Raw genomic sequence first — 19,264 nt, forward strand, 5'->3', positions numbered from 1 at the left:
ATATATCTTCAAATCAACGAAAATAACCATGGACGCGAAATGGTTTTGTTCATATTGTTTTTTTCTACTCCACTCATTTTCCGAATAAGAATATATTGGAACAAAGAAATTATGGAATTATAGTTCGAAATGCGTTCAGAGTGAGATTGAGAGAAGAAGAGATATAGAGAGAACAGAGTTATGAGTGAAACGAGTTACAAGTGTTAAAAGAGTTGTTCTTTTTTTCTTCATCATCTTCATCGCTCTTATTATTGTAAATCCAGTGATCAAGTTTATTTATTTAAATATGTCACCATAAAATTCTCCAAAAACAAACGAATTAACAGTCAACCGCTTCATTTTGGCCATCATTTCGTTAAGAATGATCGGTTTGAAGCCATTTTCGATTAAAAAGGTCTCCTCAATTCACAAAATGGATTTTCTTTTTTTTTTGTGAAATGCACGCAATGTGCAGATATTCAGAATGTAAGCTTGAGCGTTCATTCGCAATTGTCTTTGGATCATTTTTCTTTCTTCTGATTTTCTATTTTTTTTTCCATTTCCCTCATCAAGCTCATATGTTCTGATTGGCCACAATCTGTGTTTGAATGTGGTGCATCCTACTGCACTTTTGATGCAATTTTGTGATTTTGAGCGCTCGTATTTAAAGTAAATTGTTGGTTTTGAGTTAATAGAACATGACAGAGAGAAGAGTATGCGGGTGTGTGTGGTTGTGTTTGCAGAAATGAAATTTTAGATAACTCACGATTCCTTCATTCGTTCTTTTTGGTACTCTATAGGACTTTGGAGTGCTTTCAATAAATCATATTGCCGCTGCAGTATATTCTTTATCGTATCCACCCATTCATGACATTGTTCGGTCGATTGTGTGGCGATGACGTAACAAATCTCTTGACGTTGAGGATCCGTTGAACGCAACATGAATCGATTTTCAGACATTTCCTCAATGATTGCCTGTTTATTGAACTGTAATGAAAATTGCATGAAATTCGGTCAATAAAATATACTTGCAATGAAGTTATGGGATATAGATGCAATAAAAACAACAAAAAAGTTCGTCGCATAAAATCAAGTATTGTATTTTGGTGGAACAAACAAAAATACGCAATTAGTATTTACCTGAATGTGATTTTTGTAAATGTATGAAGGGTTCACGAATTGTGTTTTCTTGCCAACAATTTCCGAGAAGATGATGCTTTGTTGGAACAAAAATACCTGTAGTTCACGCGGTTTGATGGCCACACTCGAGTTACGCTCCGCATTGTTGGTACCTTCGGTACAAAGGAGTGGACCATGCAACAGTAAATTACCCTGAGCTGTTATTTTCCCTTCGAATTTTTGCAAACGACCTACATCCATCATGTCATTCGCTTCTTTTGGAACAACCTGTGTGCATAAATGTGAGTGAGGATTAGAATTGGGATTAGACGGCGGGTGTGAGTGTGTAAAAGTGTAATTCAAGCGAAAGAAAGTTGATTTTGTTGCACACAACACACACACACACACACGCACACACATACCTTCATAACATAGATGGCATCCTGTAAGCTCGGGAGCTCCTGTACCATACCAGCACGTTCAGTGTGTTTATAAATATCCCTTAACAGTAATTCATACTTCGTAATCCTTTGGATTGGTTTTATCAATAGATCACATAGCTATAGCACGAGAAAGAACAACGAGCGCCGATAAGTGGAATGAAGTTCAACAAAAAAGGAGCGAAAATATGGGATTGCATGTACTCACAACTAGTTTATGCTTGAGCTTGGACCTAATTTCTTCAAAATAACCAAAATGCTCAGCCACGATGTGCTCGGAAACGGGTTTATTTCGGCAATAGATCACATACATATGAAGTTTTCGTTCACAACGCTTTATAAGTGGTCCTAATTCTATACTATTTTGTATACATTTTTGGAGTGACTTCAAGAAAAAGCTGCACGGTGGAAAAGCGAGACAGAGAAGAAGAGAGATAGAGAGAGGGGAGGGAGAAAAAGCAAATGTTTATTTAAATGTTAATATGAGACGACATTTTGTATCCGGGCCTGACAATTTGGCTAATGACAGACACATCAATCAAAAAGAGAAGAAAGGAAAAGAAACGAAATGGAATTTAACTTACTCCCTATGCCATTCAAAGATTGCTTCTACATTTCCAAATACCATGCGCTCCTTGCCGCCCTTTAAATCATCTGGCATTGGAATGTCACTATCTGGATCACGAATCTCGCGTATGTAACCATCAACAATGAGCGATAAATCCTGCACATATGCTTCCTCCGTATGAACAAGCTCTTTGAGTGCGTACATTCGCTTTCGCATAGCTACTTCAACGTCATTCTCCTGTAGATTGTCGTCGTTATCGCCATTAGCACTGCCTGCTACGGCTGATGATGTGGATGAATTAAAATCCGAGCCATCATTCGATGCTTTAGCAAGTTTGAATTTTGTACTTTCATGTTGTTCCTGTTTTTGTTTTTATTTTTGTTTTTGTTTTTATTTGTAAATGAAACAAAACATTTTATGATAAGTAAAGAATCACAACTAAAATCGCATATTCGCAAAATCACACAACACATATAATATAAATATTCTACTAAAAAAAAGCATTTGACACCCTCTTCCAACCATCCAATCCACTCACTTCAATTCGACCGAATTTTGCAGTGTTACACGCTATTTTGTTTCAAGCAGTTCAAAGTTATGCGCGCTATCACCATTCGTTCAAGCAGATGCAGTCTAGCGTTCATCCACTTCATGACCCCGAGAATAGTATATATATATGTATATTGTATACTATATGTATAAAATAAAAATTCGCAACACCGTTTATCGTTGAGCTCGAATTGAAGTGAATGTGCTCGGTATTTGACATTTAAAAAATGAAGAAAAAATTAAACAGCACTTCAGTTAAACTATATTTGTGGTATTTGATTATTCTCATCATCTCACATGTCGGCAGTTCGTGATGATACAGTTCTCAATTCATGGCATTGGTAATATTTGTAAATATCTTCTGCTTCACATAATTTAACACTACTTATGTCAGCTTATTGTTTCGTATGCAGAATATTTCAATTCGGACAAAAAAAGAAGGCGAAGAGTTAAATTGTTTGCTTTTTTTTATTGCTACGAGCAATGGCTGATACGTGTGGAGTGACAAAATAATGTGAAACAAAAAACCCTCTACAACTGCCGAATACTCAAGATAATGACCGGAAAACAAACAAAAGTTCTCCAAAACAAAAACTCTACAAGCGTAGAGAATATCAGAAAAGTCCATTTTGAATGAAATTCTATAGAATAAGTGATGATATGAGTATGTGATACTGAGGGGGGAGCAAGCGTCCACTTGCGCTTCTATCACTTATTCTATATAATAATGTAATGCGAAACGAATGATTAAACAGTTGCTGAATGGATTTGGAGGACAACCAAATGCGTGGCTCTTGGAAGTCAATGGTCGCATCGAAACTGTTCCACATCTTTCAGCAAAAGTTACAAACTTATCACATACACTCACACAGCATGCACGAGAAAAAATATATATATCAGATAATCAACATCTATCTAATTCAGTTCAGTGTTCATTTCAAACCAATATGCTTTGTTTGATCGAAAATCCGTAATAAGCTTACAATCCATCACACAGTGTTTTAGCGTTCTGCAAATTTGACGACCATTACTTTTTTTCGATGGTAGAATCGTGATCGACTCTTTACCCCAACCCAAACTGCGTGACCACATTTCTTGTTGTCTTTCATTTCTGTGTGGATTTTAGACATTTCGCTTATTTCGCTTCTTCAATCACATTAATTTTCCTGTATACGGTATATATATATATATATATATATATATATATGTTGCTTTGTTATGTAATAATTGATGCGTTCGAAAATTGAAATGAAGAGAGGAAAAAAAAGTATAACACGAAAACAAAGTTATACGAAAGCAAATGAAAATGGAAACAAGAGAGAAAATAAATGAGACAGGGATAGGGAGTGGGTGAGGTAGGTAGAGGTAGAGATGAGATAGCGAGATGTTTGCAAATTACACAAAAAAATACTTTGAATAACCGCATAAATGGCGATTCCTATTCAACAACAGCTTCCACATTAGCGGAAATAGTATTGTGTGTTCGCCCTCTCTCTCTCTCTCTCTCTCTCTCTCTCTCTTCCTATCTCCTGGTCTCTTCCTCTTCATCAATGCAAGGCATTGAGATAATTTCATAAAAAGACCGACACTGTTTGATGCAATAAAATCCAATGGTCCTTGTATTTCCTGACAATCCACACTCTCTCCGCATAATTAATTCAATGAAATTATTACTTGGGGCTATCAGCCAATTTGATTGGCTGCCGTACAATAAACGTACAAACGCCAAAGTGCTCATTTTGAGGGTGAGTGGTGTCTTTTTATGGTCACATATCACAATGTCTTGCATTTGCATCACTTTTCACCAAAGAAAGAATTGGTGTACAAAGAGTGGATGTGTTGTTATGATTGTTTTGTCAAAAGCCAACCAGAAAAACGAGGAAAAACCAAACAAAAAATGAAGAAAAAACTTTTATTCTCTACTCTACAGTGCGATACAGACGAGTCATGATTGTTTCAACCATTTTTTCTGCAACGTAAGTTTCTATATTTTCAGCCAATTTGTATGCGTGATTCACATCCACATTGGCGCTGGCAGTGAAAACAATCACAATTCGCCTGTGTATAAAAGGAAATGTGTGTGTGCGTTTAATGAATAGCAAATAAGTCTAAAAGTAAGTAATGAGTGAATGAAATACGCTAAGTACCATTTTCTCCTTAACTATTTGTTCAATTTCTTCTAAATCAGTGGTTGCATTTCCCTCCAGCGTTTTCAACGATAATGAAGAAGTCTATAGACGAAGAATATGGTATGGTTTTAATTTTTAGTTGAAGTATCACATATGTGTATTTGTTTTGTTGCAAATAGAGGAAAAACAACAACAATAACAACGACGACCAAAAAACAAATTCTTTGCTAAAAACTACATGTTCCCTGTTTTTTTTCTTTGTTCCTTCGGTGGATTTGATATGTTGAATTTGAAGTCAAAACGAAAAAAAAAACCAAAGTGATTTACAAAATTCGAAAATCAATGTGTTGAGAAATGAGAACGCGATTTAATTGAACTGGGGCAATTGCAACTGGGCCAACATTTCAATTAAATCCCAAAATAAATTCTGTGTGTGAATTGTACAAAATGAGATTCAGGTGATTTGGGACCGGTTCAGCTATTATAATACCTGATATGAGATGTATGACACATGAACGAAAATGAATTAAATTACAACCAATTTTATGCATAAATAAGTAAATAGAAACTCACGAACATGGTTCGAAACATACAAACAGAAAAAAAGGTAAGAAATATACACAGGTTGTTACTTTTAGTTTCACATTTGAATGATGAATCAGATTGAATTCTAAAGCGATACAATCTGCTACATAGAACAAACACAATGACGAACAAGTGAGAGTCAAAGTACGAGAACGAGATAGAAAAGAAAAATAATGACCAAACCGGTCATACCATTTCACCAGAAGAAATAAAATTGCGAGAAAAGTGAACAGAAACGAAAGACGATTTTCGTGCATAAACAAACGACAAATCGAAATTACAAAGTCAGAAACACTAACATATCCATTTCGTTCTACAACTTTTGGACGCGAATGTTTAATCAAATGTGGACGATAGATACATTTTGTTTTTCTGTTATTTTAACTTCTGATAAAGTACACATAATTTAAGAGCCAAAAAGAAATTTTTGAAAGCGGCTCGAATGCGTACGCTCATTTGTGTTTGATTTGGGCAAAGTTTTGTTGAAATCAAAATATAACATTTTATGGAAGTTGCATAAGACGAGAGAGAATCATGTTGGACGAAATTAAGTTCATTACACTGAACTTTGCATAAGTGTGACATCACAATATATAATTGGGCTGTCTAATTATTACCATTTGCCCATCACCAAATTCATTTTGTTCAATATCAAAAGAAAACAGCGACAATTGTTTCCCCTGCCACAATGAACATAAATATTCGTTTGGGACAAAACGCACTCGATGCACAAATACTTACGCGTTTGCACGGGCTTTGTTCAACAACCGACGATGCTACCACATTTGGTCCATTGTTGATGATTGCTTGCGAATCGTGTATGGGTTTCATTGGTGGTGGTAATATGACTTCTTCTTCATTTTCCGCTTCAGCGGTGTGACTCTGCTGGAGCTGTTGCTGCTGGTCATGTTCGGATTTGTGATGTTGATCGGCATTCGATTTGTCACGGAATCGACTAATATTGGTCTTCTGCGCTAATGGTTGCTCCTCTTCAGCGGTGACAGTTGCCGCCAATTTGAAGGCCTTTTCAGAACTCTTCTTCAATAATGGCCGATCATTTGGTGCCGATGATGAGGATGTTGCCACCGCCGTCGCCGACGATGCTGAGGATGTTGTCGTTTTGTCCACTTTTCCCTGAGATAATTTCCGAAGTGGTGGCGGTAACCATTTTCTTCTGCAAAGAAAAGAACAGAAAAAAATTTACATTGACAATTGGAGATGTAAATTTAAGTTAAGCTCTAATGGGTTTCTTATTATCGGATGAAAACCAAAGTCAATTTTTTTTTAATTCAAAACCAGCATTTTATATTTTGATTTTCCGAATTGACGGCCTGAGAAGAAGAACCTTTCCTACAAAACCTGTGCGCAGAACACAAACACAGAAATTTTTTAGTCAAAAGGCGAACCGCAAATTTGCGAGCGCTAAAACCGAAAAAAAGGTTTTTCTTCTCAGGCCGTCAATTAAACTTGGTGTTGATACGTTCTAACTTAAAGAATTTCCGTTTGAAATCCTTTTTTTTCAAATCCTTCTTTTTCGTCGAAAGAGCTTTTTCTCTTGAATGTTTTCCCCCTTCCTCTAGTACTCACACGCACAATTTATATATTTGATCGCAATATTTGTATTTAAGTTATCAATACCTTCGGCAACAGTAGCAACAAATGCAACATACACATGAAAACCACTTGCTGCACATTAAGGCTATATGAATTAGCATCAATTCAACGATTTCTTGACGGGAAAACAAATGAACTCAGTGCTTTAAATGGTTATGAGCCGAAAATTCACATGGATCGATGATATCTTTTGTCAAATGAAACCTCTGCGCGCACACTCTTGCCCATTTAGGCATGTGTGTATACGATTATTCGGCGAGCCAAACTGAAACTACTTTGTTTTCATACGATGGACTCAACTCAACACAGCGAAAGAAAAAAAAACCGATCGTCAAAACAAATGTTTAATTGAGCACATAATTGCTGATAAAAAATTGCTCGGAACAGAACATTCAAAGCACTAAGTCAGAGCAACAATATGCAATTTTTATATGGCAAAAATATATATATTTCACACAAAAATCGAAACTACATGCTGATTGTATGTGTGAAGTTTTTTTTTCTCTTGCTTTCAAACCGGACGATCGGCGTCGAAGCACGTTCGCCCAAAGCGATAGATCAACAAACCGAATGTCAACAAAAGAACTGCGCATGAATAAAAGGAGGGAGAACGAGACGGAAAGACATGGTTTCATGTGCAAATAAGGCAGATCCCAGACAATGCCCATTGGAAATTGGTTGAAAACCATTAAACCGTTCTCATTTTTGAAAAGTACTCTTATCTGCCACAAAAGGAAATTAGTCGTAAGTATGCCTTGTAAATACGCCAATTCGCGCCACATTAAATGTACGACCTCACACACAATGCTTATGCCACCTATATATCGTATACATATATCGGTCGGGTGCTTAACGATGTGAAGAGGCTTATTTGACCAACTTTAAAGCGATTGCAAATACAATCAGCCATTAATATTGTTAGAAAAATATATTCAGCACACACACACACACACACAACAGCTCTGTTGACTGTTCAAACGCAAATACCGATTTTGTACATTAGCGATTCGATTTCTTATCGATTTTACAATTTGTCACTCGGTTGCGATAACTAAGACATTCATTCCAAAAAAGGAGAAAAAGAAAAACAGCACTAACATTCAAAGAATGTATAAAATAATGAGTCAGCGCAATCAGGTTTGCACTTCGCTGTATAAAAATTCAAACCCATGAAATGAAATGAAATGAAATGAAATGGGACAATTCAATTTACATACACATGTAGTTTAAAATCGGGTTTGCATTTGAACAAACGGCAGAAAACAATCAAAATTTAAATACGGTTGACATGGATCAATAGTAAAGACATTGGCTAGGAATTGGAAGTAGATTTATCGCTTAGATTGATTATATTTATAATCCAATCCTGTTTGACGTTTTCTCTTTCATTTCAATTTTGTTTAATAACAAATAGTAATAGTAATGTGATTCCCAATTTCAATGGTAAACGAAAGGCATCGCAAAGTCGCCGGCATAATGAATGTCATAATCACATTGAATGGCATGAATCTCCAGATTATATATATTAATTAGCCATTCAGGCACAATAACTTCCTGCTATTTTCTGAATTATGTTTACGTAATAGTTGGTGTCGTTAATCCACTCGACGGTTTTTTTTTCATCGTGTTTTGATTTGTTAATTCAGAATCACCATTGTAAATTAAATGCCACAATTCAAATTGATGATAATTTGACGTTTAGATTGAATTTAAAAAAAGTTTTCCATTCGGAAGTTGGAGTTTTCATTGAATTCAGTTTGATTATGTGTTGAAATGACACCTATTTTTCCCCCGTCGTATATATTTCATTCATCCTCGGTACACATTTTCATTTGTCGAGTTGTTACACGCGCCGTTGACACCTTCATAAACGTGTATCGCACGGCGCTCATAATGTGTTACTTTTCACATGCACATTCTAATAACATTGTTTATACTATTTTATACTCTCTTCAATTTAAATTAGCTGTTTGCCGTTGCTATAACCATAATAAAATAGTTCTAAATTGCCTATTCCAATGTTTGAAGAAGAGGAGCTCAAACACATAGATTAGGTTTTTAATTTAATATTCCCCTGTTAATGGGCCAATTTAATGCGTAATTTTCAGTGAGACGGAGAGAGAGAGAGAGAGAGAGAGAGAGAGGGGAAAAAACTCATCAGATGTAGACGTATAGTAAACATGTGGCATAAGTAGTTTTAAGGTGGGAAAATATATTGAAGTTTGTTTATTCTAGGCTAATTTCAATTATGTCAAACCAAAAACACTTACCCGCTGAAACCTCTTCGTTTGTTAATGGGTGATGCTGTTGTGGTTGCGTTTTCTGTCGACAATGTCAGATCTGCGAAAGGAAAAATGGAGCGAAGAAAATGTGTTAAAAATGGCGTCACAAACAGTTTAAGTTGAAATCGAATTTGATTTGGGTAATAATCATTAATTTGCCTCACATATTACCCCGTGTGAAAATTTTGTGACTGACTAGCCAGCCGCCGAATTTCGGACTTTTTTGGCTGACTATCACTGACTAAAAGTGATTATCTCAAACAAAATATTCGACTGTAGTCAACTTCAGTTATAGTCATCTAGTAGCCAAAAGTCCGAAATTAGACGACTGGCTGAAAGAATAACTAAAAGTGATTGTTTCTATACAACATTTTTGAATTCAATCAACTTAGCCAGCTACATACAACTGAGTGACTGTCAGTCACTTTATTTGCACACGGGACGTTATTATTTCGTTTAAAACGAAATTCATGTGGAATATTCCAAAGTTCAAAAATAATAATTCTTTAGTTGAAATCGCACAACATTATCGTTCGTTGTTATTTGCTCGGAAAAAATGTAAACTAGACTTTGTCCTCGCTTGAAAAACAAAAAACCGAAGACGGATTGAGTTCATACAATGTTATACACTGTAATCAGCACATCCCTTAATTACAATCATTTTTTAAAGCCACAGCCCGACCATGTCCAATTCAACGGCGGAAAAATGTTTCTTGCCTATGCAATAAAAAAAAAAAAAACGTGAGTTTGTGTGTGTAAAAGGGGCTATATATGCTTTGTTATTTGCCTTGTTCGCACTCAAAATGTTAGGCACACGATTCCATATTCACCCTATACTATACATTGATATTATTTTGATACATGTATATAAATAAAATGTTCTATTTTCGTATGTCAGCAGCTACTCACGAAAAATCTATACACATTCAACACGTTGACTACATATAATATTTCCATTAAAAATTCGATCTATAAATAATCAGAATTTATAATAGATCTCTCTGTTGTGCTAACCGTTGTTTTCTTACAACTCTCGGTTCTCTCTTGAATCTCATCATTGTTGCTCATTGTGTGAGTGTGTGTAAGAGTCTGCTTTTTTTCTCCTTTTTCGCTGTATATTAATAATTTTTTGAAAAAAAAATTTACGAAATTATCTCAACCAAAAAAAAAAAACATCAACATAGTTTTGGAATAGGCGCCTGTTGGCTTCCATATGCAATGTGTGATCGTTATTTCAGTTTAAAATTCACACATTTTTCTCATGACATAAAAATATTATTTTTATCGTTTGTAATTTTATCTCAACTCTCTCAGCGATATTATGGCTTGAATTGAGATAATTCATGTGGCAACTGATCAATGCGTCAGCCGACATAATTTACAAACATAATATGAAGTACGCATGAAATGTGAGAAAAAAAACGTTCTGTGCAATGCCATATATGAGTTCCAACAACAACAAAAATCGCAAAAGCAACAAACACATCCTATTCATAATAAAAGTATTTGTTGAAAATTGCAAATAACCATTGACTCGTATTCACCGAATTCGTTTTAAATGAATAACAAGAAAGAATATTGTCAACCGAAATAATATAACTCAAACGCACAACACATTGTAACAAGGTCACCCGAGACCGTTCTTTTTCGTATAAAGTTTTTTTTCGTTTCGGTTTTTTTTTAAATTCATTCTCGGTTTGCATCCTTTTGAGTATATGATTAATTCGCTCGTTGAAAGAATGTCTTGATTGTGATTCACACACTCATTTGATTCATGCTGGGAGTTCCTTTGTTCGATAAAAGCAACTTTTTTATGTGTACAATAAAAAAATGCACTTAAAACAAAAATTCAAGTATCATGGTCATTATACCAATGAATTAGCTGACTCAATATCTCGAAGATTTGTAATTGAGAGTTTCATTTTGATGATGATTCCAATGCGAGTTTTTTCTCGCCTTTCTTTTCTTTCGATTGGCCACTATCAAATGGAAATCATTCTTTTGAATTTTGAATGCATCCTTCCGTCACTTACTTTCAATTTGCGGACTTAGTTGTGAATCATCGTCGCCATCATTGTAAGTTATAATAGGACATTTGAAGTTTGGATCACATGATGGTGATGTTGGATTCGATGTACAATCAATGCTTGATGTTGAATTTGAATTGGAATTGGTAATATTGGTGGTGGTGGTGTCGAGTAAACTGGATTTTGATGAGCTTCGGCCACGACCGAATTTTCGGAATGAAAAACGAGGTCGCAAACCGAATGTTGAACTATCGCAACTAGCACTAAGACTTAAACTATCCGCATTTGCACTGTTTAGTTCACTTTTTGTTGTTGATACAATCAAGCTTTTGGTTTTTTGCTTTCGTTTGTTCTTTTTCAGTGTGTTTGAATCGTAAAATGCATTGTCTCGCACATCCTCAACCGAATCAAACGTCGCCATTTGAAATTGAATTCAAGTGAAGAGAAGTTGTCGTATGTCTATGCGAATATCGTGTACTTAAGCAAATAAATCATCTAACATTATTCGATTTGGAATGAACCGCGTTGTTGTATTCCCTTCTATGTTTGATTCTGTTTGAAGCCAATCGAAATCTTATCGGCTTTTCTTTTTTTTTTCTCAATAAAATAAGTGTTTAGTCACTATCTATAAAACAAACACATGAACAACCTTAAAGAATATCAAAATCGCTTCCTGCACGTGTACACACACACTCACGCGCACGTACGCAAGATGCATCAAATTAAGTCGATGCAATTTGTTTTTTTTATTTTTGGCATATTCACAACTTTCCACGTAGTGTACGCATTGCTTCTGTCACTCGTCATACACAGATTACAAAGAAAAAATGTTGGCGCGATCAAAATCGTAAAAACAAAGGTGAATCATTCATTTCCACATATACAAGCACGCACCAACAAGCGGAAATTTCTATTTACGATCAATTCGATTTTGTATCTCTCTCTCTCTCCCTCTCTCCCTCTCTCTCTCTCGAGCGCTTAAGACTCTTTTCAGTTTTTTTTAATTCACTTATTGTCGTTTTGGTTTGGTATTTGGTGCAGCTTTGTACACGATTTCGCTTTAGTTTCCTTTATAATCCAATTGAGAGCGTGGAGAGCACTTATATATCATTTACATCAAACTATTCGGATAGTGTGCTGTATTTGCTGGCTTTTTTCTCTTTGTGTATCTCTCGTTGCAATTTAATTTGCACATCAATCATTTTCTCTTTTAAAATTCGTTGTGGTTATTGCTGATGTTGTTGTTGGCTGTTTTTATTTAATTCGGTATCGTTTTGTTCTGATATTTTTGAGCTAGCGCTCGCGCGCACACGGGGCTTGTGTTCTGTTTCTCGTTTTACTTATAAATTGCGCTGCGCGGTGATTTGTTACTCCAAATGTTTGTTGCTATTTGGATCGAATGCATGACAGATAGAACAAAGGCACCGTAGGTGACACACACACACACACACACAATTTATGCAGCGTATACAATGCGTGTTTCGATGTGACACACTTGGTCAGTCCGATTTCATTTAAATCTTCTATTTGAATCAGTTTTGGAACTACTTTTTCACAAGATTCCCTTTGTTTTTTTTTTCTTTCTTTTCAAAAAATGTTTGATAATAATTCCAACTGTTTGTTTTTGTTCCTATTTTTGATTTCGTTGCGTATACTTTATGAAGCTGGATTTGTGTTTCAGTTTCACTACATCACACACGTTTGGTCGTTATTTTCTATTCGTTTGATGCGATCAAAATTCGTTCACTTCCAAATCTTCAGTTGCGTCGAGAATTAATTCATTCGCAAAAAGAATGTCACAGTCGATGTTGAAGAGAGCGCACTTCAAAAATTGCATAACGTTTGTACAAGTGCATGAAGTCCAATCACAAAACGAAAGAGACACATTCGATCAAAATTCAATTTAAGTTGATGTCATTTTCACAACACACACTTTGTTTTCCCTTTGAACGAAATCGTGAAAAAATAGCCCAATTGCAACTTAGACGTGTTACTCAATGGAAAAAAAATAATGTAAGTTGATGCTGTCAGAGCTTGAATATGTGTTTTGTTCGGTGTGATTTTTCACGAGTTGTCTTACAAGGAGAGAAAAAAGAGACTGTGTGTGATATTACTATAGAATCGAAGAAAAAAAATCTTCTTTTCTGCTCTGTGCGCGCGTACTAACAATCGAAAATAAACAGGCGACTATCAAATTACACTCGAGCAGACCAACGATTGAGATATAGATACAAACATAAGAACGCCAAAGCACACACGAACCAAAACGAATATTATATCCAACAACAACACATAACAACGAGAAAAAAAAGAATCTGTGTGCTTGCTTGCTCGCTTTGTTTTGCTCACGATTCGTATGTTCCAATTCGTATCATTGCTTTTCATTCGCCCACTCTTCGGACTCTGTTTTTTGTTCTCTAAGAGAGAGATAAAGAGAGCACGACGCTTATTTTCACTTCTCCTCTATACTGCTACTATTCGTACTGCGATCTCGTTCGTATCTCTTTTTCACATGAAAAATATGTGTATTTAAACATACAGTTAACAACGTGAACAGTAAAAAAAACTGTCAAAAATAGGGCTTTCAGGGTAGGGTAAAATAAAACGTACTTTGTGGCATTTCATTTTTCGGTGACGACAAACTATTTTCGTGTCAACATTTTATATCTCCAGCATTTGAGATTTTCACATCGTTTTTTTTCACTCTCTCGACAACTCTTTGCAAATGAACAACAGATTCATTTTCACGAGACCAACTTTTCTCTCTCTCTCTCTCTCTCTCTCTCTCTCTCTCTCTCTCTCTCTCTCTCTCTCTCTCTCTCTCTCTCTCTCTCTCTCATAACGAACAAAAACAATCTGCGTCAATATGAATATAAAAAATTTTTTTTGTGGCGATCGCGTTATGGGGGACAAGTATATGCGTCTAAATTAAACAGTAATATGTGTTTTATTCACACACACACACACACACACATTCCGAAGAGACCAAAATGCTCATATTCGTTTGTTTGTCATTCGTGCGAATGTGTTCTTACTACAAGATAAGTCATAAAAATCCTTTTATATTCAAGTAGCTTTGCCTACTACCACCACCACATCAAATACGATAAACAGAACACACTGTAAACGAGATGAAGGGGAAAGAGAGAAAGAAAAATATTCGAAGCGACATTTCTTAGCTCGAGCTACTTAGCGTGAAAATTGTATATTGCATAAGTAAGCGCGACGCCAAATTCTCTTATCTCTTCAATTGTTTGTTGGTATGCCGTTGTTTCTCCTTCTTCTTCGCTTGTTTTGCAGCTGACTGCATTCTAGCGCCTTCTTCTCTTTGGACGATCATAAATTAAATTCATTGCTGTTTCATAAATGTAGGCACTTTCGAATTTCTATCATTCATCCGGACAGATGTCTCATTGCATGTAAATAAGATGAAGTGTGCGCGAGCGAGTGAGAGGAGCCCGTGTGTAGCATATTTATATATATATATATACAATTGTGGCCATTGAAATGCAATTAAAAGTGGTCGGAAAAGGAAATTGGCTTTGAAAACCTCACTCTCTTCCCTTCTCTGTGATGTTGACAATTGTCTTGCTGTCACTCACACATTTCTTTTCATTGAAAAGGCGCCTCTCGGCAGTTCACACCACAAAGCCGTATTTCATTTTGTTTTTCTCTCTTTTGAATTGTTATTTATAGTATAGTCTTTTTTCATTTTGATACAGCTACTTCTCGGTCGGTCATATATATGAGTGACAAATGTGCAAAATAAAACAAACAAACGAATCGGTATGATCAAACATGTATGATATTGTGTGAGTTTTTCTCGCATTTCAACGTCACATTCCTTTGAATTGAACCATTCCATTGAACTAAAACATGAATGCAAACGAATGATTCTCCGAAATTGTTTCGGAATTCGATTTGGTTTTTGTTTCCTCTGTCAGGAATCGACATAAACAGAACTATAAAAAATTGAACTTACCATTGTTATCATTTGATTCTTTGTTGTCATCTCCTACTTTCCGATGACCACTTTTAATGAATGGTGCAAGTTTAAGCACAGCAATTGGAACGATTCCTTCGATTGTGCCACTGCCATCGGCTGCACTTCCGCTGTGTATATTCAAACGGACCAAGCAAAAGTCGGGGGATCCATTGCATACCGTTTCAATAATTTCAACTTGTTGTCCTTTTGTCACAGACACTTCATTGGTGCCCGGTGTTGCGGTATAGTCCGTTAGAACCCATGTCATTTCTACATTGCCTCCAGCCTATATAGTGAATTGTGAAAACAACAATTGGGAATTTTGTTAGTCAAAAGTCTAGTAAGAAGAGAGAGATAGAAAAAAACAAATAATTCGAAATTCTACAAACAAACTGTGGCTCTTCGATATTTCGATTTATTTTATCAGTTGGTGTGAAATTTAAGATTTTCATTATCTAATCTCTAAATTCTTGTAGCCGTTTTTGTTGTTTTGAGTTTAATTTTTACGCCGTATATGACCGATGCGAAAGAGAGCGAAACCAAACACAAAACAAAAAAACAAAATCGAAGTTTTATCAAATATACAGGAAAATAAAAGATAGGGTAAAATGACCTGGTTTTGATAGTTGGTGGACGGTTGACGAAAGAATCGAAATGAGCCAGGCGAATCAATGGTGTGCTGACGAGATAGAGCTGCGCGTGGATTCGACACACTATTCTGGCGAAACCAAGGCAATGAAATTTTTCGTCGACTTTTCTGCGATTTGGTGGGCAACAAGCCCTGTGGCTGTGGCGTATTGCTATTACTCATTGTTATTTTAATTAAAATTGTTATAATTACAATTCACTTTGGCCACCGTTTGTCGTCGTCGTTGCCGCTGCACGCGCGTACTTCCAATTCGTTTTTCTATCGAAACCAAAAACAATAACGATGCCAACAAAACTTGTGCTCAAAACTTGTTGGTACCCATTTTTAGTGGGATTATCTTTCGAAGCGCTCCGATACACGACCAATTCTCATTTGACATCGATATATTACACTTCGGTCGCTATCACAAACTATTTGATACGTGTATTGATATACTCGTCGAATATTGTTTTTTTCTGGTTTTGTATTGTTTTATGATTGTTCGTTACAATGACGTCGACAGCGGACAACGATATTTTCCGTTCAAATAGTTTTTATCCTCTCTATATTATCTCTGTGTACAGGGTGTCTTTATTTTATGAACGTGTTAAAGCTGTGCGCTTGTTGTATTGGAAGCGCATTGACTTTCATTCTCACTCCATTATTAACTATTTATTTTGTGTATGGACTTTCTCCGTTTTTGAAAAATACCGAACACCGTGGATTGTGATATTGATTTTGCTTTGTCGATGATTTTTCGACAACCAAACTGTTTTCGTTTGGTTCGCTCATCTCATCCGAATATACATTAATTCATTAGCATCCCTCTTTCACTTTTCCTTGCTCGATAGATAAGAAACAGCTTCCGTTGGGCCTCCGGAAAATTATTCGATATTTGAAACGTCTCAAATTATATTGTATAGTTAATGATATGGAGAATCGGTGCAGATTATGTTTAATTTTAGAAACGATTCCATTGTTGTTTGTACTATCGTGTTTTTATATGTGGTGTGTGTATGTATGTTCTCTTGTGGCTTTGGTCATAAACAGTATTTGAATCTATTTTTGATGATTCTTTGTACTTTTATTTAAGCGGAATAAAATTGATTGAAGAATAGATGATAAATATGATGCGTGACTTGAACCATGTTGCCATACGGACATCGAAAGTCCATTTTGGATTAAGTGTTTATAAATTTAATGGACGTATTCATATCGTTCACTCACTAAACAGACACATTTTCCCTCTATTTGATTTCGGTCTGTATGTGTATATCAAGGAGATATTTCCTGTGCTGAGAGAAATTCCGAACAGAAAAAAAAACAGTTATCGTAAATGTTCGTTTTTAAATATAATAATTCGAAGGTTTTGACACAATTTTCAATGTATCAGAGCAATGAAAGATGCATTCAGTTTTCGAAACGAGGCTCGCGTTACTTGGAATTCCATTAATATCTATATAATTTGGATAAATAGAGAGAGGGAAAGCGACGAGAGCTGAAAGAGTCTTCTCAATTATTCGATTTTGCGCTGGGGTTTTGAACTGGGCCATTGTGTGTGAATATCGATCACGCAAAATAACTCGATGATGTAATCAGTGGAAACAACGCAGAAAAAACCACACACAACAAACTCAATGACTGACTGAACAACACACGGATAAATTCCAATTATTTTCCAAATAGGTTATTATAATACTAAAAATAAGTCCCCATTTTGAATAAAGAACAGTCGCTATAAGTCGATTCGAGTTCAATAAAAAGCAATTTTTTTCTCTCTTTGCCCAAAGTACACACACGCGCTTACACTCACACTCTCACTCACGTATAGAATGAGGAAAAAAAGGTGTATACGCTTTCGAAGCTTTCTATTTTCAATCATAATTTCAATGCACCGCAAAACTTCGATACAATAGTTTCTCTTTTCCTTGTTATTGTTGTTGTTGCTACTGCTAGAATTGGTCCGGATTTTATTTTTACACAATGTTTTTGTAATTATGTAATCTGGTTTTGTCTGTTTGTGCGTATCAATGCGCTGCTGAAGCGATGCAAATGAATATGTATATATGCATATATGATTTTTTTCCCCCAAACAACCATGATTTATGCCCATAATTTTCTTCTTTTTGTCTATGTTCCTGTTTTACTTTCCACAGATACCTAAAATTTTGTAGCTGCCTGTTTTCATCACACTTTTTCTTTCAACTAATTTACTTCTATGAAGAGAGAAAAAACAAGACCGCAGATCGTCGCTTCGCTCCGCTCCGCTCTGCATTCCTGAAGCTTGTAAATTTAAGGGGTTTAATTAATTTGATGTTTCACATCAAATTATCATCGTAAGCACTACATGGAATGTAGTTTTAATCGTATGCAAATCATTTTAATATTGTCAAAAATAATCAACATGATGATATTGTATTCTTCAATTATTGTTTTAATGTACTTACTTGTATTTCACATTGGCAACGAAAAAAATGTAAAAATTTTTTTTTTTGAGTTATCTCAAAATTGAATTACATGAACATGATATTATTTCATTTTTGAAATTAGGCGTGATTACTTCTTTTGAAATAACAAATATGAATAAAAAAAATGTTCTAAAAACTCTTAAAATTTTCCCGGGAAAAAAAAATAACAACTACAGTAGCCTACATTCCAGGTAGTGCTAAAAACCAAATATGTGAATATATATTGCTTGGTTGGCCATTTGACGTTCGTTTCCCACATTGAACACTACATCGCTCATATGCGATGAGGCATTTTTGTCTTCTCTCCATCATCGCCAATATTCAATTCAATGACTATGAATATAATAGAGAGAAAGAGAGAGAATAGGAGAAAAAAAAACACCGAAGAGCACAAGTGTGGCACTAGCCGGGCAGCTGTGTGATGCAGCAGTACGCTTGCCGCTCCCGATATATATATATACAGCATACTGCAAAATCAAAATATACGTGCTTATATGATTATAGACCAACTAGCACTTTATATCGAATTCAGTGAACCGGAATAATACTAATAAACCTAATAAACTGGACATGAAGACTGCCATTTTTATCGAGCGTGTTCAGCCCCAGCTCATAATAATGGCCAAACGGCGCAAAAAGCCCAAGAAAAAAAAAATCAAGAACAAATATTGTATTGATAAAGAGCTTTTTTCCTTTATTTCCTCTTTCAATCCCTCCGTCATCCGTCTCTGTCGCGCTTCTCTTACACTTGCTGCCCATCTGATCTAATTTATAGTAAACGAACGAAGGGGGTGCGATATGCAAGTGAAAGACGACTTTTCTCTTTTTATTTTATTTACGCAAAGGATCTTGACTCAGTCTTTTCTTCAAGCATTCTTATTTAGATTATCC

General features: G+C 35.5%; 1 protein-coding gene across 14 annotated transcripts in view; it reads right to left on the reverse strand.

Moving 5' to 3' along the window:
* The window catches only part of LOC129577236 (kalirin), a 45,255-nt gene that overhangs the window by 7,995 nt on the left and 17,996 nt on the right, over positions 1-19,264 (reverse strand). For 9 of the 14 annotated variants that reach the window (XM_055463915.1, XM_055463919.1, XM_055463917.1 and 6 more), the window contains 9 exons: positions 15,275-15,563; positions 9,254-9,323; positions 6,111-6,543; positions 4,803-4,886; positions 2,123-2,466; positions 1,747-1,936; positions 1,521-1,658; positions 1,120-1,386; positions 746-966 (listed from right to left, as the gene is read on the reverse strand). In XM_055463915.1, coding sequence (XP_055319890.1) covers positions 746-966; positions 1,120-1,386; positions 1,521-1,658; positions 1,747-1,936; positions 2,123-2,466; positions 4,803-4,886; positions 6,111-6,543; positions 9,254-9,323; positions 15,275-15,563 — 2,036 coding nt within the window. The remainder of the gene's footprint in view (positions 1-745; positions 967-1,119; positions 1,387-1,520; positions 1,659-1,746; positions 1,937-2,122; positions 2,467-4,802; positions 4,887-6,110; positions 6,544-9,253; positions 9,324-15,274; positions 15,564-19,264) is intronic. The other 5 variants (XM_055463920.1, XM_055463918.1, XM_055463911.1 and 2 more) reach the window with 1 other exon arrangement.

Source organism: Sitodiplosis mosellana, unplaced genomic scaffold, assembly GCF_009176505.1.
Source record: "Sitodiplosis mosellana isolate CC-2019 unplaced genomic scaffold, AAFC_SMos_1.0 Smas_scaffold_6197, whole genome shotgun sequence".
Classification (NCBI taxonomy): Eukaryota; Metazoa; Arthropoda; class Insecta; order Diptera; family Cecidomyiidae; genus Sitodiplosis; species Sitodiplosis mosellana.